Raw genomic sequence first — 17,216 nt, 5'->3', positions numbered from 1 at the left:
TGCAACACAGAGCAGGAGCCCTCACGTAAACTATGGGCTTTAGTTACTCATAGTGTATCCATACCGACCCATCTCTTGTAACAAATTATCGCACTAATGCAAGATGGTAATAACCGGTGCATTCTTATTGGTGGGACGAGAGGAGAGGGAGTATATGGGAACTCTCTGTACTTTCTGCCCAAGTTTTCTTAAACCTGAAACTGCTCTAAAAAAATAAAATCTATTCATATTTTAAAAGGAATATAGATTTAACAAACAAAAAAAAGAGCACACAAAATGATACTCTGCGTCTGTGGCTCAAAACCATATCTGCAAAAAGGGACAAGATAGGACCTGCCTCGGTAGATCTTCTGAGGATTAAACAGGTTCATTTCTGCAAGTGTTTACGACAGCACCTGGTGCGCCAAAGAGAGCGCTGCGCACCACGGTGGTCTACAGATGCACCGAGGGGCAGAGAAGGCACAGAACTGTGCGGCGGAGCTGCCTGGGAAGGAGTGGTGACACTGCAGAGGGGAGGGGGACTCAGGTGGAACCTGAAGGAGAGTCGGGCACATCTGTGGTTTCCATTTTTAAAACCTTGAAGAAGAAAAACTAAACTAAAATTACCTCCAGATCATCAAGGGAGCGGGTGATACTGAATCTCTTGGATCTTCCAAACGATCTCCGGGCAGAGGCGCGTTGAGAAGTGTGCACGGGTCCAATTCCCCGCCCAAATTTTGAGCCCTAAACACAAAGAAAAAAATGTATCCATTATCCTCTTGGGCAGAGATGCGTGGCTTTGCCCGACGCACTGCACGGGAGAGAGCCGAGGGGACCGTGCACGTCTGTCAGGCATGTTTCACACAACAAAACAATGCAAAACTGAAGAAAAGAGTCATGCCAGGATCTTCACTTACTGGCTCTGCCAACCGTGCACTCTAGACAACGTCTCCGGCCTCGGTCTCCGTAATCACAACACAGGATGACTACAGCCTACCTTGAGCGGCTGTTACCAAGATCAAATAAAATAACACGTGCGAATGCGAATGTTTGGAAAGCATGCAGTGTACAGTAAGAGTAATCGTTATTAATATAAAGGCTGGTGTTCAGCAAGGTCGTGCTGTTACGTAATTTTATGAGCATTTTAGGAAATGAAAGAATGCCTAAACATGCAGCTGGTGTCTGAAGACCAAACCAACCCTGATGCATAAAATAACTGGCTATTAAAACACCCTGTGTTCTTCCTCCAGGAAATGACCAGAATTAATTCAATTCACCAAACATCTATTTTGTGCCTATTATTATGCCAGACACTTCCCCAAATACAATGTTGGTTCCAGCAAATAAATCATCTCATCTTAAAAATAAAAAGCATCACAGCTGGCAAGCTCTGATTTTCTGACTACTTGGAATCCTATGTGACCAGTTTGGGCATAAAGGAAGCTAACGTGTTTATCTAAAGGTTGCGTGGCTCTTTGACTTCCTCTGTGTCTCCACCTGACTAAGAATCCTGTGCATCTTGTAGAAGACCCTGCAGCGATTCTTCGTTGAACTCTAGGAGCTTTTAAACTTGGGCAGTCCCTGCCCACAACTGGGATTGTGAAGGAGGACACCACCAGGCTTCCAGAGTCCAGAGAGGCACTTGCGCTCACAGCCACCAGCCCACTCTCACACTACCCTCCAGCTCCAGCCCACCTCTTCCTTCCCAGCTCCCTGCTGTGTGGACGCCCCTCCCCAACTCCAAGTCTCCTCAGATCCACATCCCTCCAGGAACCTCCTCCAATTTCAAAATCCTCCCATGCTCATTCCTGGCCCTCTGCCAAGTGCCCCTCCACCCCACACCTCCAACTTCCCAGCCTAATCCTTCTGGTGTCCCTGCCCCAACCCTCTTTACCAGGACTCCAGTCCACTGATGGCGCCTGTCCTCACAGCCCCCTCAGCCAACCTAGGGCCACGCACAGATCATCATGAAACCCACCCTTGTATGCACTTGCAGCACCCGTCCCTCTCCTCATGCACGTGCCTGGTAAAGCCTGGCCCTTAAATTAAACTCTCCGCCTCGTCTGCACCTTCACCCAAGCCATGTGTCTGGTGGACAAACAGCCAGGGGGCTCCTCCCACTTGACCATTCTGACACCAACCCCAGCAATGTGACTACCTTTCCCTCACTCACCCCAGATCACTTCAGCCTCTTCTCCACCAAGCCGCCACATCTCCAATGCCCCCTCCTCTCAGTTAATAATCTTTGATTATGTCATTAATAAATGGACATTACTAGAAGGGAGTTCCATGTGCTCCCACCATTAGATCCACCCCGACCAGCATCTCCCCACCCAGCTGCACTGAGCCCAAGAGCATCCCCTCACCTGCTCAGGACAGCATGCCATCTGCGGTCATTCCTAACAGCAAAGGACAACCATGCTCCTCATCACAAGTCCCTCCTGCCCTCTCCCTGCTCCTGTTAGGCAGGGGTAGGGTGCCCGGGGCATCCTGACCTGCTGGTCGTATCCTCTCCCCTCTTCCTGGCCCCACAGCTACGCCCATCACTCTCCTTTGCTGGAGGCCTCAGCCTCTCCCCAGAATTGCTGGGTCATGCAGCGGGGCCAAGAGCACAGTGGTTCGGCCCTGACTATTGTGAACACACAGGCAGGTGCCCACCATAGCCGATCGCTCAACGCCCCACGCCGCTGTGTTCCCCACAAGCATCTCCTAGGCTCCACACTCGCCCCTGGAGGCTCCTGGTGAGGGGAATGAAGGCCCGGAGCCATGTATTTTGCTCACAGGAAGAACCTGGAGACCCTGGGGCCTCACTGGGGGTGCTGACCACGGCGCAACAGAAGAGCCAGCTGCTGGGGAGACCAGGCCATGGTTCATCCATGTTGTAGCATGTGTCAGAATTTCCTTCCTTTTCAAGGCTGAATACTATCCTACTGTATGGATATACCACTGTTTGCTTATCTGTTCATCTATAGATGGACACTTGGGTTACTTCTACCTTTTGGGCATTGTGAATAATGCTGCACAGGTGTACAGATATCTGCTCAAGTCTCTGCTTTCCATTCTTTGGGTATATACCCAGAAGTGGAATTCCTGGATCATATCGTAATTCTATTTTTAATTTTGGGGGGAACCACCATCTGTCTTCCATAGCAGCTGCACCAACAGTACACAAGCGTTCCACTTTCTCCACGTCCTGGCCCACACTTGTTACTTTCTGGTTTTCTGGTTTTTGTTGTTTTTTGTTTTTGATAGTAGCCATCCTAATGGTACAAGGGGTAAGCCATTCTAGTTGGTATTTGCATCTCCCTAATGACTAGGGATGTTGAGCACCTTTTCATGTGCTTGTTGTGCATTTGTATATTTTCCTTGTAGAAATGTCTACTCAAGTCCTTTGCCCATTTTTTAATTGAGTTGTTTGCTTTTTTGTTGTTGAGCTGGAGGAGTTCTTCATATATTCTGGATATTAACCCCTTATCAGATATATGGTTTGCAAATATTTTCTCCCATTCTGTGGGGTGACTTTTCAGTCTGTTGATTTGATCTAATACAACTTAAGTATATTTTTCTTGTGTTGTCCACACTACTAGAACTAAAAATTCCTAGCCCAAACAGTCTACACACTAGAACATAAGCATCAGCAGGGCAAGAACTGTGTCTGTCCTGGTCACCACTGTACCCGCTCCCTCCCACAGGGCTTGGTACATCGTAAGTACTCTACAAATATTTCCCGAACAAATAAATTCTAAGCAAGAGACTATTTAGCTTAAAATAGGGACCAGATCATATGAAGGTTTTTCCAAAGAGCGGTAATATAAAGAATTATGAGGAGTGAGATTTCCAGCTCACATATTTACTTCTCCTGACATATTAGTAAAGGTCTAGTCAGACAACAGAAACCACGCCGTAGTTTTAAAGAGAGAAGTCAGCGCAGAGAAGCATTACCCAGGTCCAGAAGGACCACAAAGGCAAGAAGAGATGAGGCTGCGGTGGAGGCAGCCATGTGGCCAGCAGCTGCCCCTCGGGCGGGGAGACCCTGGAAAGAAGAGGGACCCCGAAACTCAGCATAGGGACCCAGACATCAGAGGGGGCGTGGGGCCACATCTGTTGTCTCTGAGGGGCCACAGGGTTGGCTCGGTGTGTGAGGGGAACAGCAAACGGGACTCGGGGGCTGCAGAAGAAGGCGCAGGGCCAGCAGGGACTCGCTGGTGCAGAAGCGAGGCTCGAGCTAGAGGCAGCAGCTGCACCTCTGGTCAAATTCTGTTACAACAAAACCCCATATGCCGGGAAGATTTCTCAGCCCAAAATCAAAACAATTTTAGAGTCAAGAAAATCCCATTCCAAACATAAAAGTGGACAAACTTGTAGCAGTAGCTATGGAGTCATATGTAAGGAGCAGAAGAAAGGTGGCCTGGTTAGGGTGACTCGCCATAGGGAGAAAGGAAAGACAAAAATGTACAAAGACTGGGTCTCCCATTCAAAAAAAGAAAAAGAAAAGGATGAATACATAAGAAAGGGATATTTGAGACAGTAAATTAAATTATTCAACGAATATCTAAGGGCCAAGCAAGCAGCTAGGACTAGAACTAGACAGAGACAAAGCTTGTGATTTCCACACCAATAAAGGAGGAGAAATGGAGCAAAGAAACAAACCAAATAGCCTTGAAAACAAAACTGAACTCTATTAGTCCGTTTGTGTTGCTATAACAGAATAACCGAGACTGGGTAATTTATAAAGAACAGAGGTGTATTTGGCTTACGATTCTGGGACAGCTGCATCTGGTGTGGGCCTCAGGCTGCTTCTACTCATGGTGGAAAGCGGCGGGCAGCCAACGAGCAAATCAAATGGCGAGAGAAAGCAAGAGGTGTGTGTGTATGGGGGGTGGGGGGCAGGGTCTTTTAAACAACCAGCACTCACAGAACTAATAGAGGGAGAACTCACTCACTACCCCACCCCAGGGCAAGCTCTAATCCATTTATGAGGGATCTGCCCCACAACCCAAACCGCTCCCAACATCGCCACATTGGGGATCAGATTTCCATGAGTTTTGGTGGTACAACACATCCAAACTCTATCATGAACTAAAAATGAAGGCAAGAAAGCAGGGAGGGAAAGCCTAGGAAAAACCAGGTTTACAGGAAGCAGAGACCAATACGCTGGAACCAAGAGTCAATATGCCAGTCATCGTAATGTATAAATGGACTAAATTTGCCAATTTATTTTGATCTTATTCTTAAACTGTCAAGAGAATCTCAAATTGGATTAGGAAAAAATCCAACTATCTACCACTTACAGTAATAATCCTAAAACAGGGAGAAATGGAAAAGCTTAAATAAAAGGACAGAAAGGACTGACTCAGAGAAAGCTGGTTGAACTATATTAATAACAGACAAAACAGACTTTATCCATAGTAAGAATTTTTTAAATTTAAGATGTAATAAAATAGAAGAAGAAAAGGAGGAAGAAAAGAAAAAGAGGGAGACAAACTCTATTATTAATTTTATAATTTTATGAGACTAGAGGACTCTTGATACCAAAACCAGACGGAGACAATGAGAGAAGGGAAAATTATAAGACAGTCTCACACATAACCACAGACTCTAAAATTCTACAAAAGTATTAGCAAATCACGCACATCAATGTGTAAAAAGATAATCACGGTAAGTGAGGTTTACCTGGGGAACCCAAGCACAGCCAACACACAGAGCTCTGTCACTGTAACTTGCCAGGTTAGCATCAAAAGGAAGAAACCCACATGATCTTCTCAATGAATATAAAATGACCAAAAAAGAAAAGTTAAAATTTAACACCCATACATGATAAGAAATTAACAAATAGGAATAAAAAGGAAACTTCTTAGCCTTAACAGGGCAGCTCCATAAAAAGAGCAACAAATAATTATACTTCTGTACATCTCAAGGGCTAGCATTTATAATTTTAAAAAGGTACCATTTATAATAGCAACAAAATTATACAAGGAATAAATCTAACTAAATAATTAATCTAATTAAAGATGTTTATGAAGGGAACTATAAAATTTTACTGAACGAAAATAAAACCTAAACACATAGAAAAAGATAACCATCATCACAAATAGGAAATCTCAATATTCTAAAGAGGTCAATTCTCCCAAATCCATTGGCAGGTGGAAATGAAACTGCCATGAAAATATCAACAGCATTTGGGGGAATTTATAAACTGATTGTAAAATCTATAGAAAAGAGCAAGGCCCAAGCACAGCCAAGGTAATGTAAGGGGACTTGCTTTATCAGACATAAAGACTTATTATCGGGTTAAAATAACTTTTTAAAGTAAAGTATTATTGGGGGTATTGACAATGGGAGAGAACAGAGAACAGAGAAACAGACCCACACATACATGAACACATGATCCATGACAGAGGGGCACTACTAATCCACAGGAAGCGGTGAATTTAGTGCTGGAACAACTGGTAATCCACAGAGGAAAACAATTAACTTTCATCCCACCTAACGCTATTCATAAAAATCAACTCCAAGAAACTTTAAGGAGAAAATCTTTCTGATCTTGGGGTAATAATAAACTTATTACACAAGACACAAAAGCGTAAACCATAAGAGAAAAGATTACTCATCTGGCTACATTAAAGTTAGGAACTCTGGTTAATCAAAAGACACCAGCCCCGGAGAGGGAAGGGACACATGCCATACCAATAATCAGCAAAGGGATAATAGCCAGTATCTGCTTCCTACAAATCCATGAGAAAAAGATCACCCAAAAGAAACAGGGTGAAAAGCAAGCACTGCAACAAATCTCTATAATCAAGGGAATGCAAATTAAAACCATAGTGAGATACCATTTTCAGCTACAAGGCTGGCAAAACAGCAACGCTGACGATCACACCTGGAGACGTCTACAAGAACATCCACAGTAGCAATCCTGGTAGTTTTTAATGGCCGTGCGTGTGTGTGTGTGTGTGTGTGTGTGTGTGCATGTGTGTGCATGTGGGGGGATAGTGGTGTATCCACACACAGAACATGGGTGGAGTTAGAATGAGTGAGCTGCAGCTATAGATGCACCGTGTGTGTGTGTGTGTGTTTGTACACCTGTGTGTGTGGGTAGTGGTGTGTCCACACACACAACATGCATGTTGTTAGAATGAGTGAGCTGCAGCCACAGATGCACCATGGACGAATCTTTGAGGCCACACTGAATGTCACCAGCCTTTTTTATTTTTTGGCGGGAGGCCGGCGGGGTCCCAGCCCTGGCCTTTGGTGTGGGTGCCATCAAGCCCCTCTCCTGCAGCCGGCCGCGCCATTGCTGGGGCTCCAACTCTTGGCCCGGGAGCCCCGGAGCCCTCCAGCCGCTCCCACACTACCCCCAGCTTGCGCCCTCCCACAGGCCCGCAGCGCTCGGCCGGGGACCACGTGCACACAGGCCGGCGATCGGCGCTGCCTTGTCCCACAGGGCACCGTAGTGGCGTTCTTTCCAGAACTCTCCAGACACCTTTTTACAATCTATTTCAAAACTTTTTCTCATTGTCCTGGAAAAACCGCACAGAAGTCTGTTTCTTGAACCCAAGACTCCTGACTTAGTATCTGATGAGCCTGGAATCAGCTGCGCCAGATAAATACAGCTTGTGGTTTCCAATGCTACGTCTCATTTACTTCGTCTTTATTAGAAGAATTAAAAGAAAAAATTATTTTTAGATTTTTCTCCAAAGGAATTTCTTTAGTATGTAAAATGTTCACATTTTCATCATAAAAAATTGAAACAACACAAGATACCTTCTTGGACCCTTCCCGGTTTTCCCTTACTGCTCCTGAGGCAACTGCTGCTATCAGTTTGGACTGTTTCCTTTGTATTTTTCTCTGTATTTACATATAAACATACGTACACTTTTAAATGTATAGGTTCAAGGGGTGTTGAAATTTTTTACACAAAAACGGGATCATATTAAACAAGTGCATTGTGACCTGCTTTTTCACCTAATATGCGTTGGGGAGCTTTCTGCATCAGCCACACATTGATGCACCTCACACGGCAGATTGCCCACTGATCCTGCAAGTGCCACTCTCCCATCTTACACAGTAACAGAAACTCCCACCAGACACCTGGCTGCCCAGCTAAAGCCTGAATCCCCAGTCTCCCCTGCACCAGGTGCAGTCATGTGACTAAAGGGACGCGGGCAGAAATGACGTCTGCCACTGATGGATGTGACTCCACCTCCCTTTTCTGGTTCCTGCTGGTTGCAGTGGGGAAGTGAGCGAGGGCAGCTATATTAAAGTTCAGGACGGAAGCCCCACATGGGGGTTGGTGACAACACACAGAAGGCAAAACAGAAGGTTCCTGATGAGGCAGAACCTCCATACTAGCCCTGGATGGCCTGCCCCAGCTGTCATGGGAGGGAGAACTGTGCCTCCACCTTGCTTAGACCACTATTTTAAGTTCTGCTGTCACAATATTGAAACTAGTATTACTTTTAAATGAGTACATGTGTTCGATAGTATGGAAATACCATGTTTCTGTTTACTCCATTGTCAATAAGCATTTTTTATTCATTAAGTGCCTACCGACCATCAAGCGCTGTTCTATGATTGCAAACAATGCTGCAGTAAATATCCTGGATCATGACTGTGCCTCCCTAGGACAGATGTCTAAAGCAGAACTGCTGAGCAGGAGGGAGGGAAGGAGCAGTGGCCTCCACTCCATCCCCTCCCTCTACCTGGGGCTTCCATGGAGAAGAAAGGTGTCCTGACCAAACCTCCTTGTGAACTTGCTAATGAAAGACCTCTTGGCAAACACAATTGTGGTTATTTGCTAGTGGGAGAATCTATGGAATACTTTCAGCAGGATACACCTGGTGTTTCTGTGATTGCTCATTACAAATAAACTTGGAACCCTAGGAGTTATAGGTTATATGGCTCCCTGAAAAGTGTCACCTAAACTACACAGCTCTCAGAGTATAATAAAATGAGATGTTTTGTGGTCATCAGCTCCCTTCTGTGTGAGTGATGTGAGCACATACGTAGCTCAGAGACCTCCCATGTGAAATGTGGGCCAAAGCACATCCTCAGGGAGTAACAGAGAACCAGGCAGTGGCACTGGCAGACGACTTCTCCCTGCTTCTCTTGTGCCTCCCAATTACATATATCCGGAAAATTGTTAGGAAACTTGATATTCAATAACATCTGTGATTCTTAGTTTGATCAAACAATCTTATGTGTTCTCTTAAATTAAGGGAAAAAAAGGCAAAGGAACTCATTCTCTCACTCTCTACTTGATTAAATGTGACAGACTAAAATTTTGCATTCGTAGATTCAGGCATACAAAGAATTTAACTTTAAAATGTACCCTTATTTTATATAACCCAATTTCATTTTCTAACTGTATGGGTAAAACAAAACACAACTGTTTTTTTCTGTTGTCTTATTCAACAACAAAAAACACAGAAGACCGACTTCTGACTTCTGTAACCAAATGTGTGGGGATTTCTCCACGCTAGCAAGCAAGCCAGCAGTTCCACAGTGGACACCAGCTGGGTGTCCTCCAATTCAATTCCAACACTGTCGACCTGTAGATAGCATCAAATCCAACAGGGTGAGGGCTTAGTCCCCTAGACTGCCCCCCCACCTTTCAGAGGCCAGTTGTAAGTCAGGTCTCTGGAACTTCTGACCCACCAGCTATAAATCAGGGCTGCCACGAACCCTTTTCTGGGTTTGATTAGTTTGCTATAGCGGCTCACACAACTCAGAGAAACACATACATATATTTACGAGTTTATTATAACGGATATTACAGAGGATAGAGATAAAGGGATGCAGAGTGCAAGGCATAGGGGAACGGTGCAGAGCTTCCAGGCCTCCCCAGGTGCACCACCCTCCAGGAACCTCCATGTGTTCAGCTATCCGGAAGCTCCCTAAACCCTGTGCTCTTGGGTTTTTATGGAAGCTTTATTACGTAGGCAGGATTGAAGCATGGACAACTGTGTATAGATGCAGTTGGACAAAAAGGGTCTGATCTAACACTAACAAACTAGATGGGGAAACCCAGCAAGGCCTGTCTGTTCAGGTTCTTCTCAGCCAAGTTCTTTGCCAGTTCATAACAAGGATAACCCAGTTCCCACTAAGCTCCTCTCATTTACATCTAATTTCAGCAGGGCGGCCTGAGGACATGGAGGCCCAACCCCCACACCAGTGTGCAGAAGATGCTGGATGGGGAGTCAAGAGAGGTCATTCTTCAGCTCTGAGGTTTGATGCCTGCCCTGCTGGGTTTTGAGCTTCTTTGGGACCTGTTGCCCCTTTCTTTTGGCATATTTCTCCACCAGGGCCTTCACACAGGTTAACTCGGAGACAGTGGCACGCTGGCTGGGCTGGTAGAAGCTGTCAGGACCACCTGCAATGGAGGAAATGACAAGACACACCATCGCTGGGGAAGTGACATTCTGTGTCCAGACTCCAGCTTGCACAGCCAAGTTGGAAAAGGCAACAGCCAAAGAACTCACCACTGAACTGGCTTAAATGTACACTGTTGAGTTTCCTGTACTTAAAAATAATAAAAATTCTCCTTAAAAAAAGAAAAAAGAAATGGGCATTCTCGCACACACACTACTGATAGAAATATAAATTGGAAAACCTCTTTGATGGGCAATTTGGCAAAATTAAAAATGCACTTATGCTTTTAAAAACAGCCATTCCACATCTAGAATTTACCCCAAAGATATACTCACATATACGCAAAGATATTAACTTAAAGATTTTTACTGCAGCACAGTTTATAATGAAGTCTGGAAACAACCTAAAGCGCCCATCAAGTGGCGACGGGTTAAATGAAAGGTGGCACAGGTATGCAGCGTAACACGATGTGCCACCTAACGAATGAGGCACAGCTGTGTGAACAGATGCACAGCCGCGTGCATGAGCAGCTGTCCTAGGAGACAGCAGGGAAGAGGGAGAGGATGTGGGAGGTCACCTGACATGGCAAGTCCGCGGAGGAGACTGGGAGCCGTGGCTGCAGTGAGCTCAGGCATCAGGGGGAGGAGAGGCGGACACAGCACGCTCGGTTCACGCTTCCTCGCGGTTTGTTTCTCTCATTCTCAGAATCATACTCAACTTTTAGGTATTTTTGCTGCACATAAGCAATAGAGAGCAAGGTGATGAGCCCGTGTGCACACCCGCCCTCAGGAACACAGGAGCGTAGGAACCGACCGAGTCTGCCTCCAGCCCGGCCCTGACGCCCTGACGACAGATGTAATTCTTTGGTATTCAAGTGCGCCCCATAATCTGTTCTCCCACTCTCCTGTTAATGGGTCTTATTCTTAGAAAGAAACGGTTTGGAGCCGACTCCCTCCTGGATGTCCATCGATGCATCTGTGACCCGCGAGAGGCCCTCCGTGGCAGCAGTGTCACACGCTGCGGCCTCAGGACACCTGCAAGCCCTGAAAAACCACTGAGCACCCTCAGAGCTTTTGTCTTTCTGGGTTTCATCTGTTGATATTTTCCACAGAAATCAAACTGAGAAATTTTTAGATATTTATTCATTCATTTCCAGACAACAACAATAAACCCTTTACAAGTTATCATAAATAACATTTTCATTTTAAAGTTTTCCAAAATCCACTATATGGAAAGTTTAAAAATTTGGATTTTGCTACTTAACCAAATATTTTAATTAACATTATTCTTAGAATATCTGTTTTTAAAGAAGCAGAATTAAATAGCCTGACCTCAAATTAAATATTTTTGATGATACAGACAGTATTTCAGGATCACAGACTTTCTCTCTCTCATATCAATCCCTTTTGTTAGTCATAGACTTTAAAATTTATCTCCACTAGTATCAGCTTCTGCTGGTTACAGACATTAAGCAAGAAGAAAAGGCAAAGTAAACAAAATGGAAAAGCATCTATTTGTGAACATTATTTAATTCACTTCAAGAAGTTCATACACTTGGCTAAGTCAGAGAGGACTGAGCTCCCAACTCCTCATTCCTCCCCAAAGGAGCAAGAACACTGAGGAGGATGAGTTGATTCAAGAACATTACTGGGTCCATGTATGGGGAGTTAAACCTTCTGACATCACCAGGTAGAGGTCAAAATGCTAAGCGGAGGGGCAGGTCCATTTCTGCACCCTCCCACTGGGCAGTTATAATAACGAGGCCTAGGCAGAGAGGCGCCCCCCTGAGCAGGGAGGAGTGGGAAAAGTGGGCTTCCACGGGAGCAGCTGGTATTGGAAGTCAAAATGCACATTGAGCTTGGGGGGCAGGGGTCTGAGGAGGCAGGACAAAAGCACTGGCAAAGAAGAGTAATGAAGAGATGCATCTAGTGACGGCTGGGACACAGAACCGATAGGACTTAGAGACCAACCCGTAACTAATGCAGCAATGTATTTCTTCTAGTGTCAGCCCTTTTGCATACAGAATTAAGAAAGCTCTCTGCCTCCTGGCCGATGCTGGCTGACCAGCCTGAGCTGTGCACAGTAAGGCATTTAGGCCACTGCTGCCACTGAGAAGAATTTAGAGTGACATGAGTCTCAACCACTCCTCTCTCTGCAGCCCCTACTGTATCCTCTTCCTCTCCCCATCTCCAGGCACCTCCCGCATCCCTCTGGCCTCTCCTCTGCTTTTCCTGACAAGCCTCTGGCCCCACAAAAGCCAGTGCCCGGGTGATGGCCCCAATTGCTGTGGGACAGTCACTGCCACCTGCTCGGCCAACAAACCTGCCAGCAGGGACATCGGGACCCACCCCTTCATCCACCTCATGACCACTGCGTGTTTGTGCCACTCCAGTGGGGGGGAGTGTGGGATAAGAATGAACTAATAATACAGAGAAACCCATTCAGCAAAGTAAAGGCAGCAGATAAACTTCGAGAGATTACAGCAGGAACCCAATGAAACACAAGTTGTTACTATTCACTTCTGGAAAAACAGGTAGCCCCTCACATGACAACAGCGACCATGAGTCACATACAGGAGTCTCCCTGCAGGAGGTCTGTCTTTGTCTCAGTACTGACTTCCCATGGACTGTAGGCAAGTCACTTAAGACGCATAACCTTAGTTTCCTTGTCAGTAAAATGAAAATAAAGCACCGGGCCTGGTGATCTCACAGAATTGCTATCAAGGTAATAAAGCACTTTGTAACATGGCGAACATGGAACTATTATTTTCTAACGCTAGAGACATATCAATTCTACAAAAGTATTCCGTTCTTCTGTTTTGTTCCAGTGTATACAGTAACAGCCAATACCCTCATTTTCAATACATTTTTGATCAAAGTGAGAGACCATTAAAAAGAAGGCCAAGGTTTGGGTCATGATCCCTCTGAGCCTTTCTCAAGTCACTAACCCCTCGAGGATCAGTCACTGCACTTGTAAAATTATCTGTCTCCTGGGTATCCTGATGTTCACAACTACCACTGTTAATCATCTAAAATAGCACGATGCTCTGCAGTGTGTAAATCATGTTCAACTTCAGTGAGAATGTATGTCAAAGTGCACTGTAATCTACAAAGACACACACACGTACTATTTATTTCTAACAGTGAAATAAATCACTTATGCAACAGCAACAGATAAACACATTTCTGAATATGTATTCAAAGAGCTGATGAATTTCCCAATTTCAAATAACATTTTAGCCACATTTCAGGGCCCTTCACCTCCGTGCCCCACCCAACAAGGACAGCCCACACTGTGGCCAGCTTGCTGCGTCCTGACCACACCACAGGGGGCTCTGCAGGAACAGAGGCGATACCACCAGGAGGGCAGGAGGGGCAGTGCCCCAAGAATCCAGCCCCAGGTTCAGAGCCGCCATAGAAGACAAGACGGGGCGGGTGGCCACACCACTGCAGACCTCCCACTAGACGACCTGGTTAAGAATTAGGTTGAAAACCCACACAATTACAACCATGTAAAAAAAAAATTCTACGCTTAGAGACAACCAAATGTTGCCCGTGGTCACTTGGGGAGGAAAACTATGGAAGATCTGTCCTTTCCCCCATCTTTAAATTTTCTTTAATGTATTTCATGATGAAACAACACTAAGAATTGGGTAGGGGGTCCTGAGTGAAAACACCCATCCAGCACTCAGCCCTGCCCCACGGCTTCTGCTCCCTCCCTGACCCTGCCCTGACCAGCCGGTAGCCTTTGGAGGGTTTTCTCAGGATATTTTCAGCCATCGAGAATGAAAATGTGACCAAACACAGAAAAGGTATTCTAAAATCATAAACATACTCTGAGAAGTTTCTTTGAAACAAACGGAGCTAAGTGGCCAACCTCCCCTCGCCGGTCACCAACACACACTACTCTGAACAGAGGCTCGCCTGGCCTCGAAGCCCCGTCACCTTCTGCTAAACCAAGTCCCTGTCAAGGGCTCCCTGGTTTTCTCATTCTTTCTCTCATTCTCCAAACTTAGCTCCTATGGGAAGGCACAGCCCCAAAGTGACGCTTCTGGGTCTGGGTCCTAGGGTGTGTGCTCAGTGGGGTCCACCATCAGCAGGCAGGCAAGGAGTCTGAGCCACTGGGCCCAGCTTGGACTTCAGCTGCATTTTCTTCCAGCAGGATTTTGTCCCTGAAGGAAGCAGCACAAGGATTTACGCTGTGGGCAAGCCCCCTTTCCTGAAGTGACCCAGTTCTCTGCACTCCAAGAATTTTCTCACCTCAAAAAGGACATGTTGTCTCAGACACTGAGACAAAGACTGTGGGGTCAGAAACAAAATGGGCTTCGAAGGGGCTGCAAGAGGAGCCCCTACTGCTGCAGTTGGGAGGAGTGGGCAGAGGGTAGAAGGCCTGACCTGGGCCATGAGAAGTCAACTGCCCTCTCATTACCACCTGTCCTGCCCAGACATTCTGCCCACACCAGCCGAGACAACTGCCAGAGCCAGGGCCAGCCCCAGGGCCGGCAGGGAGTGAGGGTGAGGCTTCCGGGCAAGACAGAGTCTGTGGCACAGAAGCAAAGCAGACAGAGGCCACAAGGTCAGCCAGAGGAAACTAGGACTGCAAATTTTGCAATTACCATGTCATTCCATCAGTAACTGGCTAAGGTATAAAGTCAGTGTATTTGTACTGCACTACTCCTAACAGCTTACCTTTTTGTCTTCTTTAGTCTTTCTAACATTTCGATGGGGACCAAAAACATTTTGCATTCCAAAAGCCTTCTTGGACCAGTCCCTTTTCTGGGTGTTCAGCGGGGGCTGCGCGAAGCTGCCCTCGACCCTGTAGCGGTCGGCAGGAATCTTGCTCATAGGAGGGGGCAGTGTGCCACAGTTGACGCTGGACCACCCATCGGTGGAATCTGTGTATGACTCCTGGTCGCTGGCGTGTCCGCACTGCCACTCCTGGAGCACGTGAACTGGGAGCCATCGCTGGTTGAAACCACAGCCCGCAGTGCCCCTCTTTGAAGGAGGGACTGAACTCCGCAAGGCAGCCGGAGCAACCTCCACCTGAGAGGCTGGTCCTAAATGCTTGTTTATGTCACGGAACCTGTCAGTCTGGGAAGTGGCCTCCAATGGGGAGCTCCCCTCAGGGTCAGAGCAGAAGGCCCCATTCCAGGGGGCTCCCCAGGGCTGTGGGCCCCTCCCGCCTGCACCCTCCCACCCAGTGCTGCTGCTGGGGCAGTGCCTGCTTGAGCTCCCACCCAGGTCGACCACGAGGACCCGGTTGCTCTTCTCCTCCTGGTTGAAATTTCCAATGCCACTATCACTGTTGCTGCTAGTGCTGTTGTTCTGGTGGGCGTCAGCATCCCCATCCAGAAAGGCACGGGCCCGCACCCCCTCAATCAGCTCACCCATGTCTCGGTACAGGACCGAGATGAACTGAAGGACAGGGAGAGAGGATGCAGGGAATTCTAAACAGCCATTGGTGTCAGGATCGGCCGTGCACTCAAACCCAAACCGCCGAGCAATGCCCTGGTGGATCTTGTGGCTAAATAAGTCTGGATCCACCATAAACACGTGGCAGGAAGTCCGCAAGGCACCTTCCTCCTCCTGCACTACGCTCCCGTCGTCATTTGTCTGCATGGTCACCAGCCCAAAAAAGCGCCTGTCATCTGGGCACACAGCGCTGAAGGCCAGCTTCTCGGCGGGGTACTCGGCCACAACGCCAGCTTTGTCGGTACACAGCTGCACCCGATCATGCGCGATCTTCATCGTCACCAGCGAATGGATCTTCTGTTCCGCCCGCAGGCGCCGCATACAGCCACGGATCGCTTGCAAACTGTCACACTCCAGGCTGCAGCTTGTGGAAGGAAGCTCAATAGAACCCAAATAGCCCACGACCATGGCAACGTTTAAAATACTTGCATCCAACCCAAAATCCTCATGATTTTCTAGCCCAATACTGAAAACCGAATCATCATGAATAACTTTTGATATTTCCTTCTTAGAAAGCCCATTGGGATTTGGATCATTTATACTTTCATGTCCAACCTCAAATTGAGCAGCAGCTGACTCTGAAAGGGATCTCTGTTTCAATTTCGAGGGTTCTGAACTGCTTGTGCAAAGGCTAGGATTTTCAAAAATCATATTAAAAATTCCGCCAGACTGCATTTCTTCTACCACTCTCTCTGCTCTGTTTATACCTAAAGCTTTGGAATCAAGTTTGGGCTTCAGCCAGCCTTTTCCTTCATACAATCCACCTTCTTCGTCACTGGAGCAGGACTCTAAGTGGCCGATGCCTTCCCCAATCACCATGTGCAGGACACCAGAGCATTTCCCAATTAATTTCACTACGTCTTCATGGGAAGCTTTCTTCACGTTGATTTCATTGACAGCAAATATCTGGTCTCCAGCACGGAGGCCAACAAAATCTGCAGGACTCCCTCGCATGACGCAGCTCAGCACACATGGCGCCTGTCCAGTCAAAGTGAATCCATAGCCAGCTCGCCCGCGGGCCACCTCCACGCTCCGCAGGCGAGGGGGTGCTGGCCCATGAAGTGGCCGCCGCCCTGGCTCCCCCACTCTATACATTCTGCTGTGCTTCCAAGACCACGCACATATTTCCTTATTCCAGTGGATCCATATTTCAGGGAATACTTGATGCTACATGTTTTTTCTTAAAATAATGCCCTAAGGAAGAAAAATAAATAGCTCGTTACTAAAGATCCACATTTCTACTGTTTACTGGTAAGATTTAAACACCAAAAGATAATTCATAACAAAAAACCATCACAGAAAACGAGTCTCTACTTACCACATAAATGTCAAAGTAAAGGAGAAGTAGAGTCTATATACGATAAATCTTAAAGTCAGGCTAAGAAACATCTTTTC

General features: G+C 46.6%; 1 protein-coding gene across 6 annotated transcripts in view; it reads right to left on the bottom strand.

Moving 5' to 3' along the window:
* Positions 1 to 16,930, bottom strand: part of RGS12 (regulator of G protein signaling 12) — a 97,084-nt gene extending 80,154 nt beyond the window's left edge. For all 6 annotated transcript variants that reach the window (XM_063107569.1, XM_063107571.1, XM_063107570.1 and 3 more), the window contains exons 1-2: positions 15,039 to 16,930; positions 607 to 723 (exon numbers count right to left, since the gene is read on the bottom strand). In XM_063107569.1, coding sequence (XP_062963639.1) covers positions 607 to 723; positions 15,039 to 16,916 — 1,995 coding nt within the window. In that variant the 5' untranslated portion in view covers positions 16,917 to 16,930. The remainder of the gene's footprint in view (positions 1 to 606; positions 724 to 15,038) is intronic.
* Positions 16,931 to 17,216: the final 286 nt, after the last annotated feature.

This window comes from Cynocephalus volans, chromosome 9, assembly GCF_027409185.1.
Source record: "Cynocephalus volans isolate mCynVol1 chromosome 9, mCynVol1.pri, whole genome shotgun sequence".
Classification (NCBI taxonomy): domain Eukaryota; kingdom Metazoa; phylum Chordata; class Mammalia; order Dermoptera; family Cynocephalidae; genus Cynocephalus; species Cynocephalus volans.
Note: the sequence above shows the minus strand (reverse complement) of the source record. Positions and strands in the feature narration are given on the sequence as shown.